The sequence below is a fragment of the Harpia harpyja genome, chromosome 2, assembly GCF_026419915.1.
Source record: "Harpia harpyja isolate bHarHar1 chromosome 2, bHarHar1 primary haplotype, whole genome shotgun sequence".
Lineage (NCBI taxonomy): Eukaryota > Metazoa > Chordata > Aves > Accipitriformes > Accipitridae > Harpia > Harpia harpyja.
Genome location: NC_068941.1, coordinates 72,754,846 through 72,777,950, shown reverse-complemented (window position 1 = coordinate 72,777,950; position 23,105 = coordinate 72,754,846). Strand labels below are relative to the sequence as shown.

At 35.1% G+C, this 23,105-nt stretch overlaps 1 protein-coding gene across 2 annotated transcripts in view; it reads left to right on the top strand.

The window, feature by feature from the left end:
- NCAPG (non-SMC condensin I complex subunit G) overlaps positions 1-22,393 on the top strand; it is a 30,101-nt gene extending 7,708 nt beyond the window's left edge. The window contains exons 6-21 of one of the 2 annotated variants that reach the window (XM_052780393.1): positions 268-457; positions 2,832-2,981; positions 5,349-5,489; positions 6,502-6,625; positions 7,964-8,053; positions 8,216-8,395; positions 8,852-8,962; positions 10,821-10,940; positions 12,521-12,757; positions 13,077-13,258; positions 15,997-16,171; positions 16,594-16,755; positions 17,353-17,524; positions 20,666-20,728; positions 21,184-21,262; positions 22,128-22,393. In XM_052780393.1, coding sequence (XP_052636353.1) covers positions 268-457; positions 2,832-2,981; positions 5,349-5,489; positions 6,502-6,625; positions 7,964-8,053; positions 8,216-8,395; positions 8,852-8,962; positions 10,821-10,940; positions 12,521-12,757; positions 13,077-13,258; positions 15,997-16,171; positions 16,594-16,755; positions 17,353-17,524; positions 20,666-20,728; positions 21,184-21,262; positions 22,128-22,254 — 2,303 coding nt within the window. In that variant the 3' untranslated portion in view covers positions 22,255-22,393. Of the gene's footprint in view, positions 1-267; positions 458-2,831; positions 2,982-5,348; positions 5,490-6,501; positions 6,626-7,963; positions 8,054-8,215; positions 8,396-8,851; positions 8,963-10,820; positions 10,941-12,520; positions 12,758-13,076; positions 13,259-15,996; positions 16,172-16,593; positions 16,756-17,352; positions 17,525-20,635; positions 20,729-21,183; positions 21,263-22,127 lie in introns of both variants that reach the window. The other variant, XM_052780392.1, reaches the window with a different exon arrangement.
- The last annotated feature ends 712 nt before the right edge of the window (positions 22,394-23,105 follow it).

Below are 23,105 nucleotides of genomic sequence, written 5' to 3'. Positions count from 1 at the left end.
AGGGTTGTTTTTTTTAATTCCCTGTTGGGGGGAAAAATGTTGCCTCAAAAATGTAGTAGTTCTCCATAGGTAGTTTTTATTTAACTGTTGGGTTTGGTTTTTTGGGTTTGTTCTTTTTTTTTTTTTTAAGGTAACACTAAGTTCAATTATATAATAACTTCTTTCCAAAAAGCCTTCTGTAGAAAAATGATTTGTGAAAGTATGTTGAAAACTTGGTGGTTTTTTTACGTTTAATGTTTTAAACTGTTTAAATTCTCGTCTTGTTAGGTGCTGTTCAGGAAGTAATGAAGAAGCTGCTTCAAGCCTGGTTACAATTCACTGAAGGGGATGTTTTAGAATTGCTTCATCGACTGGATGTGGAAAACTGCCCAGAAGTGGCCATCCCAGTGCTAAATGCTATGTTTTCATTATCTCCACTTCATGAATTGGTTCAAAACTGTAAACACCTTGACAGCAGGTATGCAAATCAGTTTTCATTTCCAAAAGATATTTTGTATAAGATTGTTAAATTAAAGGTTATATCTAAATGGGGAGCAGAGTAACTGTTACCTGTGATAAAAGACTAATATTGTGGTGTAAGCCATGATGTCTCCCTGGTGTTTGTGTACTTAAGTGTTTTGGATATGCTTTTTTCTTTTTTAAAAGATCTGTGTTCACCAGCTGAAAATGATTGTGCCAGATAAGCAAGAGAAAAAATGAAAAATGACTTCTCAGTTCCTGAACAGCCCCAAAATCACACTCTTAGAATTTAGAAGGATGCAGTAAATTAATCAACTAAACAAGCTTTTGTATGAGTAACAACTTAGAGCCTAATTTGTTTTATTTCCTATACTGTTTACAGCTTACAATAAAGGCAATGCTCTAGTTTACCCCCACAAATGTAATTTCCTGTCTTCTTTTAACCTGTGGTACTGAAAAACTCCTTTTCTCCCATTTGTCCTCCTTCTCAGTAAGGCTTCTGGTCTTTCTCACACATTGGCTAGTCCTCTTTGGCTTCCCTCTATCCTTTTTGCTGAGCTAGAGGCAGCACAATTTGGGGCTGGTTCAGTTATCCATGAACTGTTTGGAGAATCAATCAGAATGGAATTATTTGGCTTGTGTTTCAGCCTTCTTTCGGAGGTATTTTACTCGTATTAACAGAGCTTGACAGAAGTTGATATATTAGAGGCTTCTTCTTCTGTGTTAATGTTTGGTAAAGTGAGTTCCTAAGGTATGAAGAAGATGGCATGGTGAATATTAAGATCCATAAAGCAAAAATGAAAGGGGGAAGAAAACAAGAAATTAGAAGTTGTAGGAAATTGCTAAGGGAGGCAAAAAGGGGTGAGAAGAAACAGCTTGAGTTTAATTGAGGCAACCAGAGTGGAATGATTATTAACAGTGGTAGGATTCTAATATTAGATGATAAATGAAAAATTGTCACTGATTAAGAAGTGATAACAAAATTTTATTCCGTGTTTTGGGGGAAAATGTGTAATGTCTTCATATGAAGTGTCTTGCCTTCTAGTAGTAGTTTATGACAGATGGTTTGAAATCAGTAGATGTTACATGCATTGTGCTCCAAAGCTATAGATGTGGGCCTGTCTGGCTTTCAAAAGCACCAGTAATGGTGAAATAACTTTCTTACAGCCTCGGGAAATGTGCCAATATCTTAAGAGGTTCAAAGGAAAAATTTATGTAGTTATGGACTTGCCAGTCTAACTTTGATCCTGCGCAATACAAGGCTTTCATTCTGAAAGACTGGGCTAACTGAGAATTTTTTTTAAGTAGTGGATCTGTTAGACTAATGACATTTTGAGAAGTGAAATTATTCAGCTTGTAATGAGACTATTTGATTTATGGAAAATATTAGGCTTGTTCTTATATGATGTTTCTGACTACAGCTTGAGTGATGCAGTATCAATATGATAAATGCTTAGATTTTTGAAGTCTATGATTTCTGTTTGTTAAATTTACTTTTAAATAAAGACTTTTCAGATTAATGGGAAGCCATCAAATGATCAGTTTTCAGTTTTCATCTACATGTTGCTGGGGTTTTCTGGTGGTTTTTTTTGTTTGTTTGTTTTGTTTTCTTTTTTTGTTGGTGGGGGTTTTTTTTGTGTGTGCATGTGAGGAACCTAAAAGAAAAATGGAATTGTTATTGATAGTTTGCAAGTAAAATGACATTTGAGGGAGTGAAAAGTACCACTGACTGTGATACTCTGGTTTTTCTGTTTTGAGGTAGAATTAATGCACAACTTCTGCTTCTTAAAACAAAGATTATATGCCATGCTTAGCATGGAAAAGACTATGATTATAAAAAGGAGTGGGGGTCCTATGACTGGTAAACAGGATGAGCTTACAGAGATGCTGAGAAGCAGTTATGTTACTTTTTGCATTTGACATACTATGATTGCTACTGGAATATTGTGTGAAGATATTGTATTAAGAACAGAAGAAACAATTCATAAACTGCAGCTGAAAAATAATTTAATGCAGTTGTTGCATTTCTGCAGATTAATGGAGTTCAGTATCCCAGACTTGTACAGTGATAACAATGTTTCATAGAGTTAAAGTACTTGGGTGGTTGCTGTAGGAGGTCTGAAGGGCTGAGCAGAATCTTTCTGCAAACTGATATGAACAGCCTTGATTTAAAATAATGAGAAGTGCTCCGTGAGCACTCGGGGAGCTCTGTGTCCTCACTTGCTTAAGGACTGACAAAAATAACTTCCTCTTTCTTATTTCTGTGGGGAATAGCTTTGACAAGAATTTCTTTTCATCTTGGGAAATAATCTATTTCTGTGCATTTGTTGTCTTTGACCCTATTTTATTTATATCTATTTATTTTTGTTTAGAAAACTGATTCCACTGGAAGACTTAACGGCTGAGAATGTGTTATATTGGCGATGTCTTTGTGAATATCTAAAATCAAAAGGTGAACAAGGTGAAGATTTACTAGAACAGATGTTGCCAGAACCAGCTATATATGCAGATTATTTATTAAGGTACCTTTTAATTTAAAAATAAATCTCTTACCACTAAAATAGGTATGTGTATATGTATATTTTTAAGTAGAGAATATTTCTTTTATTCAACTGTTGAGGTTTCCTCTGAAGCCAAAGTTGTGCTTGAACAGTGATTTTTAAATTTTTTAAAACTTTTTTTATAAGATTTTTGAGAGGATTTTCTTGTTTTAAACAAAAACTGTAAAAGGCAAATTTGTAACTTGAAAACCATTTTTGGAATGTCCTTTCTCATGAATTATCAGCAAGATGGACCTCTAGATCAATAGCATATAATTCTTTGCCATTTGAGATAATAGAATAATTGTTCTGTAATATGCAGCTATCCTTTGTCCATCTGCTATTATCTAGGTTACTATGTGTTTGCAAAGAGCTGGCAGAAAGAGGTTTTTAGAGTCTGCAGAAACCGATATTTTCTTAATTGTTGTAATTTGTGAAAATAAAGTAAAATTTGGCTGCTGTCCCCAAGAGAAGTGTTTTTGAAACTGAGAGTTCATTATCTTCTCTTTCCCCTGCTTAGGCAGGCATGCTTCCCAAAAACTTGTGTTTGAAGGCAGTGACAGAGTTGCTAAATGAGCCAATTACAGAACATATAATTGGGGGAAAAAAAAGAATGTTTTCTTAAGTCAATCTTTTTACCAAAGTGAAGAAAGGTAAATTTTTTTTTTTCTCTGAGGGATACTTCAGTCTTAACATAAAATTTGAACACAATTTGTGTTTGTGAGCATGGAGAATGCTGAGAAATCTTAACTGAGCTATTGTACTTGCAAAATGTGAAGTGAAGCTTCCTGAAATGATTAGAAATCAGATCTGCTGAAAAATGCATTGTTTTGATGGATGTTTTCAATTAAAAATATGCATACTCTTTTCTCACTTCAGTGGGTATAGTATATTAGTAGTACATACAGATATTATTGCTACTTTTCTATGTGGAATGTGCTAACATGTTTCATAAACATTTAATAAATGAAGCATCTGTGCTTCCTTAATTTTGAAATGTGGATCCATTCTGGTGGGTGTAAATTGATTCATTCATAATTAATTTAAGAGTCCATAAAACATTTGTCCTCAAAAAAAACAGTTTTCTTTTTTTCTATCCAATCTTACTCAAAATGCCTTCATTTATCTTCCCCTTCAGGAATAGGCTGAGTAAGATTAATTAGGTTTACTAGTACTTGTTTGTAGTATCAACTGCTAAACTATTCATTGGTGAGCTGTGCCACCAGTTGTTTCAGGTAAGATTTGCAATTGTACAATCCAAGTCTTTATTTGCACTGTAAGAGTATCAGTTAGGCAGAGCGAGAAACTGCGAGTCATTGGTACTTAAGAAAAAAATGCAGGATTGTAAGCTTCATTTAGATATTTCGCTATTGTCTGGTGCAGGTAACATTATTGTTAAATTATCAGCAACAGCTGCCTGCATTGTTGTAATTTCAGATGTTCTTAAATAGTAGCTACATGCAAAGTTTTTGTCCGAACTTTGAAGAATTTTTAAAATTTGCTAAATTTAATGAGCTGTTGCTGGAAAGTATCTGCAAAGCTGTGGTAAAAATAAGCATCTTTTTCACAGCTCATATCAGTATTTGAATTTTATATATTACACTATATTCAGTATTGAATTTTGTACATGAAGTGTTTCACTCCAGATTTTCTGAACACGTGTGCTTTCATTGATGGATAAAATTTTGATAAAAGAATGACTCTAGAAAAATAAAGAAACAGAACAAACTGATTACACTTTCCATGCTATGTGGCTGAGCATATCTGACAACAAATTGTTGGTTTTCTGCGATGGCATACTTGATCAGCTAAGGAACTTTAAAATTCACTGCACACTTTAATGCTTTTCTTGTATTTGTCTTGTAGGCAATATAATACCTCTGAACCTGTAGTAGAATACATGGTACCTAAATATGCAGAAGAATAGTAGTTATATATATGAAAAATGGTACATGTGTACATGTATTACTAAGATTCTGCCTTTATGCAGGGGTATAGAACTGAAATCACATGTACCAGCATAACTTGTAATTTTCTGTTTCTTACTATTTTGTATTTTCAAACGAGGGATTTTTTTAATGAAGTGCATTATTTTTAAACTGTACATTATTTGGTATAAATAAATTTCTGGAACTATTAATCTATGAAAAGGAGAACACAAACATTAATTTTTAAGGTTTGTGACTAAGGTAACCGCTTGTTTATACAGGACAGGAAAATCACGTGTTTGGGTTTTTTTGGGGGGGGGTGTGTGTGTTTGGGTTTTAGTTTGGTTTTTGGTTTGTGTTTTTTTTTTTACTTTCCAACAGTGGTTCTGAATGTAATTATATGTGTTTGATTTGGATTCAGTTACCTTCAAAATATGCCAGTTCTTACTGAAGAACAAAGAGAAGACTTTACTTGTTTTGAAAAGCTGATGACAAAAGAATTTATAGGCCAGCAACTGATTGTTATCATAGGCTGCATGGATACCACAGAAGAGGGAGGAAGGTAAACTTAAATATAAAATCTGTGTTATTAAGCTTATGGCACTCATGCCTGTGGACAGGCATAGAGTCTCTGTTGGGAAAATAACCTGATCAAGCAGACAAAATACAGTTCTAATGCTAGCTGGAAAAAAAGGCACAGTCTCTCTAATGGAATTGTTCCCCAAAGTGTGCCAAATATCATCTTACTTTTATCGAAAAATGAGTTTTAATGCAGATACAACATTGTTTGGGGAGAACAAATTCAGTTGTTTTCATAACGTGTTCTTGAGATTATGAAGTTACAAGACTGTTCATTTGGAATGTAGTATATAAAAACATAAAAGGAAATAAATGGATTACTTCTCGGCAGATGGCTTGTAGTGAGTAGCCTATATGTTTCCATGTTTTTAATTAAGCCCAGTCTGCTAAGGCCTAAAAGGTTACAGATGTTTTAGATGCCAAGCTGAATGGGACTGTGTTAACTGAGTCATTCCTATAATTTGAACAGCATTTTGATGTGAAGTAATAAGAGTGAATGAATTTGGAAGTTCATACCATCACAGACATTTTATGAAAAATTACAGTTATGATAGTACAAACACAGCAATAATTTCAGACTCTGTGGAATGCATTATATGTATGCTGGACTGGCAGGATAGTTTAACTTGTAAATTTTTTTTTTTTTTTTTTTTAGTTTCCAGCCAGATAATTTCTATGAAAGCATTCTACAGTATTGATACTCTTGACTTTTCTGCTGATATGACCTTTCATTGGACAGTAGTGACACGTGATTAAAAAAAAAATCAGCATTTTCTAATCAAGACAAATCAAGTAAATCCAGAAAAGACAAACATTGCTAAGTAAGAAGACATATTCAGCAGTTAATATAGCTATAGAGAAGTTTTTCTTATAATGTGTTATAAAGTCTTCATTACACTAACTCGAAGTGGGTAAAATACTAACTCTTAATGTCTTCTACTTTCTTGAATAAGCAAACAGATTATTTGTTTTGTTTTTTTTTTTCTTTAATGTAGAAAGCATCTGTTAGTTACTTTACAAAAGATTCTCACTCTACCTGCAACTTCAACAGCCCTTATATCTCTGCTTGTGGAAAGATTACTCAGTATTGTTAAGGATGATGACAGAAGAATTCAAATTGTGAGTAATTCTAAAGGCTCATTGTTTTCTAGGCTCTACCTTCTCTGTATAGCAAACAGCCTTTACAAAGCATTGTAACAGAAATATTGGGAGTTCAAATATTTTTAGTTTGGAAAAGCATTTATGTCCTCCCCCCTTTCTTTTTTTTCTTTTTAGCATAGCTGCATTTTTGTGGTTGTCTAAAGATCTTTATCTTTAGAGAATTGGCTGGTGTTGTAAATGTAATCCTCAAATTAGGAAAGTATTAACACTTCAACAGCCTGTTTCAGAATCCTTTGTCTTATTAGATCCAAACAGTTTTGACTAAAACATTCAAAGTGAGGATAATGTACATTTCCAGGTTTCAAATTTCTCTTCCCTCCTTTTACCTAAGTACTAAAAATCCTTATAAGAAAAGTATTTTATATAGTAGAGTCTTTATATACAGCATAATTACTTAAACTTGACTCCTGAAAAATAGACCCTTGGTTTTGCTCAAATATTTTAAATGAACCCTGGACTTAAGGACAGAGACCACTTTTGGAAAACCTCAATCCAGTGGTTAAAGCTAGGATATAGGTTTGTAACATGATTACGTTGGAAGAACTATGGTAATCTTAGCATTATAGTACAATAGTACTAGTAAATGTGTGCATTTCTACTATGTAGTGAAATACACCGATTCAATACATTCCATTGATTTGACACAGCTTGAGAGGAACTTAAACTGAGGTGATCTGATACAAGATAAATTAAGACTGTCCTGTCTCATTTGGTCTTTAGTTTTCTTCATGTTTCATCTCATTTTTTAATTAACATAATGGATCTGACTTTAAAGAAAACCCCTAACCAACTGAAAAACTCTCAGCCAAGTTCTGCTTCTAGTTGTAGACATGTATTTGGCTTGAAATTAAATCGCTTACGTGGCTTCTTATACTACATATGGTGGTTTATAGACCTTTAAATGATAGTGTTCTTTGTTGTATTTTGATTGAAGTAGTAACAGATGAAAAAACTTACTCTTGTTACCAGTAATTCTTTTTAAAGCATGTGTTCAGATCTAAAGGAGATAGTGCCTGTGAACTGTTGGCATAAAAACTGCTGAACTTATTTATGGATATACGGTCTTCTATTTTCTTGCTTACCTAGGTGAATGTTAGAAAACACTAGACTTTCATGGGTAGACTATGTATTGTCAAAATGTGGACTTATTTGCAGTGAATTAGCTGTTAAGGGAAACTGCGCAAATGTTCAATACGTTTTCAGAAGGATGGTATTTTAAATTTGGAAAAGTTAAATGCATAGTATCTGACATATGAGCTGAACTTAATGGCACTAATATACTGTTTGTAACAACAGATTGCAGAAATTATATCAGAAGTTCGTGAGCCAATTGTTACAGTCAGCCAGCCTGTTGATGCAGCTGAAATAAGAAAGCAGGAGCTTAAGGTAAGCAGATTTTAGTCAACAAGAAAAATATTTTTTAAGCATATCTATCTAGTAAGAGTTTTATATAGTAGTGTATTATTGGCTAGTGTCAATAGTGTATTGTTGGCTAATACCACAAAAGTTATGGTATTACATTAATTTTCTTTTTACTTTGTATTTCAGTTGGCTGAAATAAAAGTTAAACTTTTTGAAGCAAAAGAAGCTTTGGAAGAATGCATTATTCTGCAGGATTTTAATAGAGCATCAGTACTAAAAGAGAAAATAACTGAGTTGGAACACAATAAAAATGATCTGATAAAAGAGGCAGAGCAACCTGAAATTAAAGAAATGCGTGTGGAGAAGGTCTCTTCCTTTCCTGTATTCCCATGTGCTGGTTAGGTCTTGATGTTTACTCATAGTTTTAAAAGAAAGTGTAGTTTGGCCTTGTATCATCTAAATTTTTAAAACTGAAAATGAACATTTATGGTATTGGTATTCTCCTTCTGCATGTATAGAAGCTGATGGTATGCTCTAGCAAAAAAACGAATTGTGGCTAAACTGCTCTTTTGTCCTTGAGTAACTAAAGGATTCTAAAAGGGTCTTGGTTTTACTGTTTTTGACTAACTGAAAACATAAACCTGAATCTCTTTTCATCGTAGTTTATAGACAGATTTTGATTAATGTTCTTGCACAGCAAATGTGTAGTGGACAGGAAATGTTTATTTGGGTAGGGAAAAATTATGATTAATGTCCCTGTTCTCCTTATCACAGCCACCATTTGTATTAATAATGTTTTTCTTTTTCCTGACCTACTTGAAGAATGATCCTGAAACACTGTTGAAGTGTCTGATGATGTGTTATGAGCTTCTGAAGATCATGTCCCTTTCTAAAGGAATTGGTCCAACCGTTAATGAAATCATTGAATCTCTGGTATGTAGGATTAAATACTGTTTACATTGTAATAAAAATGAATACATCATAGCTGGCCCTTAGGTGCTGGCAGGATGGTTTGTGGTTATTTCACAATCACTTTGCTGTATCTGTAGTGCTGTGTCTGGTTCTTTTAAGCCTTCTCAGAACCTAGTGTCCTGGAGGTGCAGAAAGACTGGAACTCATATAGACCTTTCTTTCATCCCTTCCATGTACAAGGAGAAGTTTGGGGGGATTCCTGCCCACCCTCTCTGTTTTCTTAGCACCTTTGAAGAGCAAAATATTTCTGTATTGAAAAATAAGGCAGTGGCGTTGCAGGCCTCTTACAGCCTACAAGATATACTTCCTCGTTTTCATTGTGAAGAGTATGGATTTTAAGATGAACATTTCTAAATATCACAGACTTTTAACTGTTACTGAGTGTGCAAACAAAATGGGGAAAAAAAGTAATATGCTATTGTATGAATGGTGCAGCCACATCTGAGTACTCAGTGCAATTCTTATCCCATCTATCTAGAAAGTTTATATTTGAATTGCAAGTGGTCAAGAAAAGGGCAGCAAAGAAAAGCATGGAATGGCTTCTGTATGAAGAATGACTAAATAGTTTACCTCTTTGTAACCTGGAGAAGAGAGAAGTTAGGGGCAGGGTCTAAGAGAGGGCAGAAGTCCTAAGGTTTGAGTATTATGGAGAACACGAATAAGGATTGGTTGATCAGCCCATAAAGCTAGCAACTAGCAAGCTCAAAACAAATGAAATAAATTGATTCTTCACATAATATGTAATCCGTGGAATTTTTTGTCACAAGATGTGTGCGTGGGGAGCACTTGCATAAATTTCAAGGAAGACTGAGCAAATTCAAGAAAAATAAATATTATGGAATGATTAGGTAGATAGGAACAGCCTCCCAGCTCTGGTACCTCTCAGCTGCAAAATGTTGGGACCTTGACAAGAATTCTTGGGAAGTATCTACTTAGTCTGTTTATGTAATACTTCATAGGAATTTGTTTTTGATCTTCTTTGATAACGAGACAATGGGCTAGATGACCTGAGTCAGTATGGGCACATTCTTAGAATTCAAACTGCAAAGAAAATTGCAACACCAATTTAGAGTAACTTAAATGTAGTGGAACCACATTTCTTTCAGATGTATAGAAGTATTCTTAGAAATACTAATTAGTGCTATGTGTCTCCCAGAAACCTTTTCTTTTTCATTAGGTCTTTAACTTCCATATTTGTTGTTTATTCCACTTTTCTTTCTCCAAGATCCTGCTTTCCTATTGTTGTTCCTGCTGGATTTTCACATATTACATGATTTGGGATATCTTATTTGTTGTTGTTTTAAACTCGAACTCTTTAGTAAATGCAAAAATATAAAAGGATGCCATTGTAGCATTCACCCTGTATCTAGTCTGGCTTTTCTTTTGTGTGGATTTTTACCATTGTCTTCTCAAAACTATTTCAAGTCCATGAAAGGGGCATCTGTATTTTTGCAACTTGGAACTGGGCATTGTTTCTCTGCAAGAATGCTAATGTCTTTTATGAAGAAATGTGTAGGTTTGTTCTTGTGTGTTTTTTTTTTTTTATTTGACAATGTGTGGTCAATTCAGTTTTGTTTGAAAACAAATATTTATTAAAAACAAAAAGCAAAACACTCATGATTTTCGCCATTATTTTATTACTGATTTCAAACAGCATACTTGATCTGCTTCTGTTTATATCTAGATAAACAGAGTATATTCCAATCCTGTATCAAACTAAATTATTTTTAGTTTCAGGGTAAGCATGGTTTTAGTAGTCAGGTTTTTTTATTTTCAATTTATGTATTTCAACTATAAGGTCTAATATTATTGTTTCCAGATACTTCCTGGCATAACTAATGTCCATCCAGCTGTGAGAAATATGGCAGTTCTGTGTTTGGGTTGCTGTGCCCTTCAGAACAAAGACTTTGCCCGACAACAGCTTGCATTGCTGTTACAGGTAAAATGTCTGATGGGGAATGGAATGATGGTGAATGGAATGATGGTCTGTGTGGCTTAGTAAATAAAAATAATCTTGTAGATATAACAAACTATTCTACACAGTTACATTATTTGAGAACCAGTGATTCCTGATTTCCTAAAGATCTGGATCTGGAGAGTGTGGTTTCATGTAGATTACTCTGATGTCTAATAATATTCAAGCTGATACTGTGTCTTGGTAGTAGCATGCCTTTACTTTGTAAGGTTACCTGTTGTCTTCAAAGTTTGTAGGAATTCTTTATCTGTAAGGTCTCACTTTCTCGTCTGAATCTGGGTGAAATCAGTCATATATTTCTGCTATTACAACATAGAAAAGAGAAGCTGTAGGATTGTGTAAGCCTTTCTTCCCTGGGAAACAAAATTAAAAACATGACTGATTGTTTTTACATTTCTGTTACATACTTACCTGTGATCTTGGGTGTCCAATTTAATTTCTGAATTATTAATTTTGTATGGATTAAGGAAGGGTTGTTAATTAGAGGATAAAGCAGTATTCAAACCAACAAACGATAGCATGGCCAAACATCTATGGATATGGAACATGTTGGATGCCATAATACCCACATCGCCCACCTTTGTGGTAAATGTTCTGATGCTGAGCTAATTACATAAAAGATGACACAATTGTTAACTTTTCAGACCCTGGCTTTGAGAGAAGCATAGGTGGCCATCGTGCTTTATTAAGAGTATGTTCATGTACACACTCAAGAGAACTGACAGCAGGCATTGAGATGATATGCTTGGCTCAGACAAGATGATAGAGCTGTCAGTCACCATAGCAGGAAAACTTTCAGTTCCTAAAAAGTTAGCATATACTACTGCTTTTAATTTGCCTTTGAGTATGTCTCATTAAAAATCAGTTTGGTTGTTTAGGGAGGATTTCAGTTGCTTTAGCAACTTAGACTTTAGATTTAAGTAACTTCTGTAGGTACTAAACCCCAAATTCTTTGTGTAGGCTGCCATCAAAAGCAGGGTGTTGGGCTAAACAGATCTAGGATCTCTAGGCTAACCCACTATGTATGGTTTTATTTGAATGTTAATTTGAACTATAATACCTATAGTAACCTATGCAACTTTGACTTTTATTACTCTTTTGCTCCCTGCTGTCTTTTCACATACTGTTTATTTTAATTAAGCTATACAGTATTTCAGAGCAGGGATTGTCTTATGTATTTTTTCTGTAGTGCTTGTGTTAGTCACTATGGAGCTACTACAGGCAAATAAACTTTCTGTTTGTCCAATGTCTGCTTAGAAGTTGAACAATAAAATTACATCTCACACTTGCATGCTCACTCCGTGAGTGAAATTCAATTGATTTTATGTAATGGAAATTGCATAGATGACTTGATAAATTATTTCCCAGACTGTATTACAAAATCAGGTTTAAACTTGTATAGCTGAGTCTGAAATTTGTCCCAAGTATTATAAAAAGTTTCCCAAATTAAACAATCTTATTAAAGCAAAAAATCTTATTATGCTTAATGTTAACATGGGTGGTCTACTGTAAGATGATGTATGTATTTTCCCTATTAAACCTAGGTTTTACAAATAGATAATATAAATGTAAAGCTCAGTGCTTTAAAGGCAATCTTTGATCAACTAATGCTGTTTGGAATTGAGCCATTTAAAGCCAGAAGAGGCAATGACTCTCAAAGTGAAGATGCACACATTAGAGCTGAAAATTGTGAAGAAGAAAGTGAAACAATAGAGGAGGGAGAAGAGACTGCTATGATTCACAGCCTCCTGCAGCTTCTTTCTGGTTTCTTAGACAGTGAGGTAAGAAATACTATAAAATTTGCCTTAGTTTTGTTTAAAAATGATTTTTGCAGAAGGCTTACCATCCCATTAAGTTGCCTGTGAATATTACATGATGTGTAATTAAAATTAATGGTCTAATGTCAAAACAGTTGTCCTACAAAATGACCACAACTTTGTCACTGATATAGACTAAACTCTTGAGCTAGCTTTGAATTCCGTGCAGGTGGAAATATGTGAATGTAGAGAATTGATTGGCAAAATAGAATGTAGACTTATACAGTATTAGTGAAAAATGCTGTGGTTGGTGTGTTGTGTAAATGACCAGTTCTTTCTTCAGTTTTCAGAACTTAGGACAGAAACTGCAGAAGGCATAGCCAAACTGATGTTCTCTGGGAGGCTGATTAGTGCCAAGCTTCTTTCTCGTCTTGTTTTGTTGTGGTATAATCCTGTGACAGAAGAGGATACTCGGCTTAGACACTGTCTAGGAGTTTTCTTCCCTTTATTTGCTTATGCAAATAGGTATGGCCTTTGTAAATTATTATGTGAAAATATACATTGGTCTAGCAGCTTTAGGAACCTTTTTTGATCTTGCACAAGCAGAAATTGCACAAATGCAAATTAGACCTAAAGGTCTAGTTCAGCCTCATATGCGTGTTACTTCTGAACATATATAATCTCAACCTATGACTATTTTGAAGACGTTCTATTAATTCCTTCTTACCCTTGTGGCCTTCTACTTTTTTTTTTTCTTTCCTAAGCTTATGATTGGAACTGTTCTTCGAGATACTGAATAGAGATTAATTTAAAAGGATGTGCTTTGCTTATTTACGCTGTTGAGCACTACAGGTAGACTTTGAAGTGTCACTAAAAAGTAGCTAGAAGGAATGCTTCAAAAGAAAATAATTGGTGCCCAGCAGATATCAAAGCAGCAGGCTATTGGTTGTGGTTTGGGTTTTGTTTTTGTTTTGTTTTTTTTTTAAACCAAAGAATACTCCAATCTAAATTCGCAGCAGATACAAAATCTCCTGTTTATTTTGGTAGTGGACAAAGGAGGTAGAAAGATTATGTAAGGGGATAGGAGCTTAAATAGTAATTGTCATCTCCTTTCACTTGCTCAAAGAAAAATATTATTAACTTACTTTTCAGTTGCTGCTAGTGGTTTTAGCCAGTTTGAATTAGCTAAGTTTTTATCTGCTTTTTTTTATGGTTAAGATTTAATTTAGGTGTATTATATATTACCTTATCTATTTTTCCAAACCAAATTGAAGTAAATTTTTTTGTGGCCTATAAATTGCCACATTAAGAGGAGTAGTTCAAGGGGGGGTTGGTTTGGAGAGGAAAAAAACCCAAACAAATGTATTTTTGCTGTTGTAAGGGAAAAAAAAAAAGAGAGTAATACCTAGTCTCCTCCAGAATGGGGTTTTCCCTATTTAAATTCTTTTGAAAATAAGTAACAGAAAAACTAATTTCATATACTTCCAGTATCTGATATTGAGTGATGAATTTAAGCTTTTAACATTGATAATCTTTTACCCTTCTGATCCTGTGAATTGCCCTCTTTTTTTTTTTTTTTTTTTTAATTATGAGTCCTAATGATTGCCCACCTGAGTAATTCTGTGTATTTCAAAGTTATTTGCAAATGAGGCAACTCCTTCTGGCACCTCATAGATGATCTTTTTCTGGAAAAGAAAAACATGGTGTATGCTTTAGGCAAAAATTGGAAAAATCAGTGGAGAAAAAAAATCCTAAATCTTAGTCTGGCTCATTGATTTGGAATCTCTGTTTAGTTAGGAAACCTCATTAATTTTCTGTCTCAAAACATTATCTGCATTCTGGATCACAAACAGTTTGTTTTAAGATGAATCATGGATTATCTTTGGTTAGCAATACTGTATTTTCAGGAAAGAATTATAAATTACCATGTGTAATTCAGAACTGTCTGCAAAGTTGCCACTTGGAAAATGAAAACTCAGGTAATGAATGAGATTTGGCTGAGGTTCATACCTAATTTGGTACTGATCTCTCACCAAATTTTAAAATTCCATTTGTTTTCTGGGTGCTGCTCTGTTAACCTCTTCATCTGGTTGCAGATATAATCAAGAGGTTTACTTTTTGAAATTAAATATTTGAATTCTGTGTGAGGGGGGAAAAAATGTTGATGCTGACTTCTGTAAATATTCTGTCATGTCAGTAGCATGGCACGCTAATAACAGGGACAAGATCCTGTAACCAGTGAACAATTCTTATTTGTGGAATGTTTTTTAAAGAGTAAACTCAACTCTCTGGAGGCCTAAGAGGAGAAAGTTCTGCCTCGTGGCTATATGCTACTAGACTATTTCCTGTAAATTAAAAAAAAAAAAAAAAAAAATCTGAACGATTCTTCAGTTATGCTTGAGCCAATCTAAAGCCTTAAAGCTGCTGAAAGGGAGAGTTCTTGCTTCCATTCTTTCTTGCCCCGGTTTTAGCGCTCAAAAGGTCTTTTGGTCAGCTGATTTGGCTCAATAATCCAGCAGCAAACAACCTGCTTTTTTTGAATTATTTCTTAGTTTTCTCCTGTAGTTATTTGGGTTCAAATATAAGGTTAAGAAATATCAGAAACAAAAAAGGCTTCACTTCACCTACTAGTACCTCGTAGTTTTTGACACCTTACCTTTTAAATTGTTTTGACCTGTCTTGTGGAACTGTGCTTTTAGACAACTTGCTGCAGAACCAAGTGCAACATGATTTTTAGGTTTGCTTGGCAGGAGTTATTAACTTCTGAGAAAAGAAAGCACAAGTATTTCTTCAAAAAATCTTGTTAAGCACTGCATTTTTTTTGCCAGGCTTCCTTGCTTTCTTACACAATAAGAAGTATCCCCAAAGAAAAATGCTAGCAGGAAGGAGGGATGAGCAGAAGACAGATTAATCTAAATAAAAGATTTAGAGAAATGTATTTCTGTCCCTTAAGAGAGAATGTGTCTGTATATATCAGTTAGGTTTTCAGTAGTAAGGGTGAACTTTCAAACTGTTCAGAGGCAGGAAGTGTTACTTAAAACTTACTTGCAATACTGTGTGCTGAAGCTTAAAAGAAATTGGTTCTGTGAAGTAGTTTTGATATCTTGATCCTGCTGGCTGTCTCTACCAAGGTTCACTGCTCCCACTTTGCTTTGATTGATGAATTGTAGTAGGTCTGTGAACTTTCATCATAGAAGAGAAAATTTAGGGGCAAATTAAGGTTTGTCTCATTATGCTACTAATGTTTGACTCAATTGAAACAGGTCTAACCAGGAATGCTTTGAAGAAGCTTATTTTCCAACTCTGCGAACACTGTTAAATGCTCCTGCAACTTCACCTTTGTCTGAAATAGATATCAGTAATGTTTCTGAACTGTTAGTGGACCTGACCAGACCAAGTGGACTGAAACCGCAGTCTAAAAAGTCTCAGGACTATCAGGTACAGTGTGTTAAACAGGAGGAAAACAATATTAGTGTCTAGAGATTAGGAACTGACCACCTTCACCTACTGCTAGCTGTTTGGGCCTTTCTGAGATTCCTAGTGTCAGAAGCTGGATTAAATGAGTGACTGTTCAGGTAATGAAATCTTTTAGCTTGACCTCCCTGCCCTCCCTTCCCTCAATTTCCTCTCCTTCTTACAATTAAAAAATGCTAGTAGGAACTTGCACCATGGCTAATTGTCTATATTGGGAAAAGTATTTATAAAAATCAGTTGGTGTATGTACTCAAAATACTGCATTTTAGTAAAATGTTTACTCTGTAAAATTAGTCATTAGCTGCTTAAATCAGAATGATCTCATTGCTATCTTTTGTAAATAGTTCCAAGCAAAACTTCTGATATCTAATTACTTTCCTTTACAGGACTTAACAGTGCATGACAGTTTAGCAATGAAAATTTGCAATGAAATCTTGATGGACCCAACTGCACCAGATGTTCGGATTTATGCAAAAGCTTTAAATTCACTAGAACTTAGTAGCTCTTCCACAGAGAATCTTCTGGTTCTGCTCAATGAGATTCTAGAGGTAGTACATAAATAACATGGTTCTTACTTCTTTAATCATTAGTAATCTGATATCTTCTACAGTTTGGATGGCTTTATCTTTCAGTATCTTTAGTTACTGAAATTTTACGCCTAAACTTATGACGTAAATGTAAGATCATTAGGCAACATGAAGAGGGTGCTTGATTTAAGATGAAGCGGGAGGGGATTACAAGAGTGATGTGAAAGTTTTTACATTGATGCTTTTATTAATATGGGAAAATTAAGTAAAATTTGGGAGTGTGACAGAGGAATAGTATATAGAAATGTTGAAAAGAATGCTGATCTACTATGGGCATATTATCCAGAGATAGCTATACTCCAGGACTCAGCCGGAAAGGTCCAGTTGCTTTAACGTTTTTTAGGTTTCCTTTAAAAAAGAACAAAAAAAGTATTTTGGGGTTTCAATGCCTGGTGTTGATGGAGAAAGTGTTCCTCCTTTCAACTTGACTGATCATCTTCATGTCACACATTGTATCCTTCATACAGTAAATTTAACTAATCCTATTAGTGGGTAAATTTAATGGATAAAATAGTTGTAAAATTAAGTAGCATTTAACATTAAATGTGACTTTTCCAGAAAGTGAAAGATAAACTGTGTCAAAGAGCTATTGAGAAGATCAAGATGAACCTGACCAAAGATCCTAATGTGGGCAAAGACCACACTGAAAGGACTGAGGAAACAGGCCTCTCTGAAAGGACACAGGAAACTGACATTACATTATCTGAGAATACTATTCAAAATGAAGAAGGTATACAACTGACTTGTTTAGATGTGTATGAAAATAAGTTTTAGTTTTCCTGCGTTAAATTAATCTACTTTTTGAAAAATGGCAAATGGTAACATCTAGTAAATATGCATACAATTTAAAATATTTGTACTGAAGTATTTTCCATTTTTTTATTGCTTTTTGATCCAATTCTATTTTCTTATTCTCTGTATTACTCTAGTATAACCAGTGCTGTATTTTGAGTCTTAAGCTCTGCCCTGCAGCTCTTTCTTTTTAACAAAGACAGTATTAAAATAGGCTGCTCTTTTTTTTTTTTTTTTTTAAGCTGTTTGGCACACTTGTATGCCTGCTAAATACTAGTGTTGACTAACTCATCTTTAGAATGTGACTTGCTAACTTGGAGAAAGAAACAAGTACTTTGTGGGGTATTTAGACTTTGGAGTTACCATGCCTGTGCTTCTTGCAGACTGTATTATAGCAATATATAGCTGATATCTTCAGTGTTGACACTGGTCTATCCTTGTTAGGAGCTTGTATGTTGGAGCCAGATTTGGTTTTATTGCTATTTAAGAGCTTGAAGTGGAAGTAGCTGGAAGACTTTCCACAGCTTATGCAGCTGCAGGTACCTTAGCAGCGTACATTGTGCTGGTGGCACAGAAAGTCTAACATTTTTCAGCAGAAAAGTAATTGGATGAAACTTGTTTAGGTTTGCTTGCAGCAGTAAAGCAAAGATATTGACAAGCAACTGTTTTAAGCAGATCACGTTTTCTTTTAACATTTCTTCTAATTATTTGTTTATATCTTCTAGCGAATTATTTCAGGGCTTTAATCTGTTGTTTCTGGAAGTGTCAAATACTTTAATTTCTTATCTTCTATGTTTATGTCTTCAAATATTTGTTGGAAGTATGCTTTTGAGAAATAGTTGTACTGTTTTCTAACATCTGATAATACTTCTTGGTATGAATTTCTAATGGAGGAGGATTTTTGAGCACTTTTAAAAAGCAGGCTGTAGGAGAAAAACATTGTTCCCTTCCCTTCTCCCACTCCTCCCCAGACCCATTTGGAATCATTAAAAATAAAGCAGCATTTACTACTTCAAATTTGTAAGTGATAGCTGTGAGCAAAAAGGGCAACAGAAACTATTTTTGTCCTTCAGGTGCTGCAAAGGAGATATAGATTTGATGTTAGGAGGAAGGCTTCCCAGCAATAACAGAGATTGCTGAAGAAGGAGATTTCCTGAAATTTTTAGAAATGTTAAGACTAGAATAGAATATTTCAGTTGGAAAGGATCTACAACGATCATCTAGTCCAACTGCCTGACCGCTTCAGGCTGACCAAAAGCTAAAGCACGTTAAGGTCATTGTCCAAATGCCTCTTAAACACTGACAGGCTTGGGGCATTGACCACCTCTGTTGGAAGCCCGTTCCAGTGTTCGACCACACTCTTGGTAAAGAAATGCTTCCTAATGTCCAGTCTAAACCTCCCCTGGCACAGCTTTGAACCATTCCCACGCGTCCTATCTCCGCATACCAGGGTGAAAAGCTCAGCACCTCCCTCTCCACTTCCCCTCCTCAGGAAGCTGTAGAGAGCAATGAGGTTGCCCCTCAGTCTCCTTTTCTCCAAACCAGATAAACTGAGTCCTCAGCTGCTCCTCATGGGACATTCCTTCCAGCCCTTTCACCAGGTTTGTTGCCCTCCTCTGGATGCATTCAAGTACCTGAACATCCTTCTTAAGTTGTGGGGCCCAGAACTGCACACAGTACTCAAGGTGAGGCTGCACCAGTGCTGAATACAGCAGGATCATCACCCCTCTTGACCAGCTGGTTGTACTGTTTGATGCACCCCAGGATGGGGTTTGCCCTCTGGGCTGCCAGAGCACACTGCTGACCTGTATTGAGCTGGCTGTCGACCACCACCCCCAGATCCCTTTCGGCAGGGCTGCTCTCCAGGCGCTTCTCTCCCAGTTTATACCTGTGCCCATTGTTAACTCTGTCCTAGGTGCAGAATCCAACTATTTCCTCTCGTCCTGTCACTTACTTGAGAAAAGAGACTGACACCCACCTCACTACAACCTCCTTTCAGGTAGTTGTAGAGAGCAATAAAGGTCTCCCCTCAGCCTCCTTTTCTCCAGAATAAACAATCCCAGTTCCCTCAGCCGCTCCTCATCAGACTTGTGCTCCAGGCCCTTCACCAGCTTCGTTGCTCTTCTCTGGACGAACTCCAGCACCTCAGTGTCTTTCTTGTTGTGAGGGGCCCAAAACTGAACACAGTATTCGAGGTGCGGCCTCACCAGTGCCGAGTACAGGGGGACGATCACTTCCCTAATCCTGCTGGCCACACTATTTCTTGATACAACCCAGGATACTATTGGCCTTTTTGGCCAACCGGGCGCACTGCTGGCTTGTCTTCAGCTTATGGTCACTCAGCTGATGCAGCTGGTCCCTTACAGTTTCAGTGTCCACAGATGGAAAGTCACTGTTCAGTGACTGCCTCCAACTCAGAGGACCAGGCAGCTCAAGGTCCATCAGTATTATTAAAAACTGAGGCAAAAAAAGCATTGAATGCCTCTGCTTTTTCTTCATTTCTGTTAGTCAGGTGACCACCTTCAACAAGTATTGGTCCAATGTTTTCTTTAAGACCTCCTCTTGCTTTTAACATACTTTAAAAAGCCCTTTTTGTTATCTGACATAACAGTGGCCAGTTTCAACTCTAATTGAGCTTTGGCCTTTTGTGTCTTCTCCCTGCATACATGAACCACAGCTCTGTACTCTTCCTGTGAAGCCTGACCTTGCTTCCAGAAATCATACAACTTCTTCTTGAGCTCCACGAGGAGTTCCCTGTTCGGCCAAGCTGGTCCTGTGCCTGTTTGCTTGACTTATGACACAATGGAAGGGGCTAAACAATTGTCAGGAATAGTTTACATGTAATTAACCTGTGTTGGGGCAGGGTTATAGCTGAGTGACATTTTAAGCTTCCTTCTAGCCTTATTCTCTAATTTCTAGTTTAAGGAAAAAGTGGGGTTAAAATTGTGTGGCTTTTTTTGTATAACAGCCAAAACTTAAAATACTGGTACTTAAGATAAATTAAAAATTTATTTTCTATGACTTCTGCATGTGCTGTTCTTTTTAACAGAAAATAATAAAGATGTTCTTCATATTCCAGTTAATGAAGTTAAAAGTAAAGCAACTGCAAAATTGAAATCCACAAGAAACAAAGCTGGCAAAGGTATGCACTAGATTTTTCTGGCTACAATAGTAGTTGTTTTTAGTAAAATAATTTCATACTAACTTTTTGTGAAAATACAGATATAAAAACCATTCAGTCTTCATACTCTGTTTTTAAAATTTTATTTGTTAAAAGATTAAAATAGTCTGTTTTGTGGAAATTTTTGTGCTGTTAGCCTCTCCCAACAACACAGATTTAAAAAAGAAAAAAAGTTCAACTACAGGATTTCAAGATAACTTGGCCACAGTCATCTACAGTAATGTACAGGTGTTTATGGGAGAAGTGGTACATTGCGGGTTTTTTGTTGTTGGTTTCGTTTTGTCACCACCTTCTATCTGTGGTGACTGCGTATTTATATGTTTCGATGCAATACCAAACACTGAAGATAGATACAAAACTAGTTTAAGAAAAGAAATGGTATCATGATATGAAAAGAGACTTTTGCTTATACTTAGGACAACGGAAAGCAGCAGCAGAAGTGAGGTCTGTGAGCAGAAGAAAAATTGGCACAACTGTAAAACGCAGTAGTGAAAGGTAAAATCCTTTTCTCTCCACCATCAAAACCATGATGTCTGTTCTAGCAAGGAAATTTTAATTCAAATGTTTTTCTTACCCCAAACCTGCATCTTTAATATCCTCTATTCCTAATACACAGATAAATATTCAAGAAAAAAACCCCTTTGAACTGGTACTTCTGAAACAATAGCAGGTTTGACAGCTTGACTTTTTAATCATTGTTGCCTAAGAGCCTGTAATTCTTTTTTTAACATACCTTTTGTGCATAGAGTTTACATACATTCTAGCAGACAAAAGTTAGGTTTTTGCCTTACATTATTACTCTTCTTCCAATCACTTTTTCTGCTTTTTTAATAACTGTTCTGTGGAGGAATCAATTTTTTTATTTTTTATTTAAATTCGTTTTTCCCCTCCACATTCTTATTGATTCTTTTTCAACATGTAGTTGATAAGCTTCTACAAATGACTGGTAAGTGAATACACACAATGCACTCCTTTGCTTATGATCTTGTAGGAGATAAGCATTAAAATGATATTATCTTTGTAATTTTCAGCTGTGCTCACTCTTTCTCAAGCAAGTAAGCCACAGACTTTAGGGTGACCAGGGTCAATCATTCCCGTTTGCCTGTTCAGTGTGTTTACTTTGATACCACCTAATCTTTTGGGGGCTTTGCTTATTTTGTAACTGCTAACACTTGGTTATCTTTACTGATACTGCTATGTCACTTGGAAAACATTAATATATTCCTCTCAAAAAATAAAAAGTTTATAATTAGTAAGAAGTACTTTTGCTCTTTAAGACCATGTTGCAAGTTTGTTAATATAAAAACTCTTCAGTTTGCTTAGTCTTTTTGGCCTTATTTTAAAATATCTTACATTTCAGTGGTGATGAAATTCCAGAATCGGTCCCAATGTCAAGTTCAAGGCCTTCAAGACAAGCAAAAACAGTGGCACTTGAAAAAACAAGAATGAATCTTTCAAGACTTTTGAATAGGGAAGCAGATCAATGAAGACAAAAGGAGAGGAAGTGTGCTTTGCTAATGCTGGAAGTTAACATCAGACTTGAAAAATAAATCTGTTCTTAGTCATATTTAACTCTTTTTATATTATGATCATTTATAATTCTAGATTTTTCTAGGAACTTAATTTTTTAAAAATAGATGCTTTTGATGATTTTTCACACTATGAAGTCCATCATTCATGTAATAAAAACATATTAAAATATTACCTGAACAAAATTTGGTTTGGTTTTTTGTTGGTGTGGTTTTTTTTTTTTTACTTTACAGAGAATACTTTTTATCTGCAAATAAAAATTGCTGTTGGTGGTAAGTACTTAATAGTTAAAGCTGTTTTGATATTTAACATTATTCAGAGAGAATGTTTGACCTGGAGTAGTTGCTTGTGATGGCAGCAATTTTGAATGTACCTACCTTTTATGCACATACTTTCTGCATTTATTAGCCTGTGCATTGCTGAGCAGGTCTTATTGTTTGTGTTAACGTAAAATAGAATTGATCTTAACTGTGAATTCTGCTTCCTGCAGATATGTGTCCACTTTATTTTAAATAATGTTAAAATGGTAAAACTGAGTTGCTGATTTTACAAACCTAAGCCTGGAAGTCTGCTACTGATCTTGACCTTGTTATGGAAAATCAGTAAGGTGCTTTTAGAAAAGCATAAAAATATTTGTGGTATAAAACAAGATCCAATAAGGAAAGGAATACCTAAGTACAGAAAGGGCAAAAAATGAAGTACTTCAGTAAGGTCTGTGTACTGTCTTTTTAAAGTGACTTACAATTTTGATTTCTTTGTAGCTTTGAAGTTCACAAACCTTTTTCTAACAACATACCTAGGAATAGTC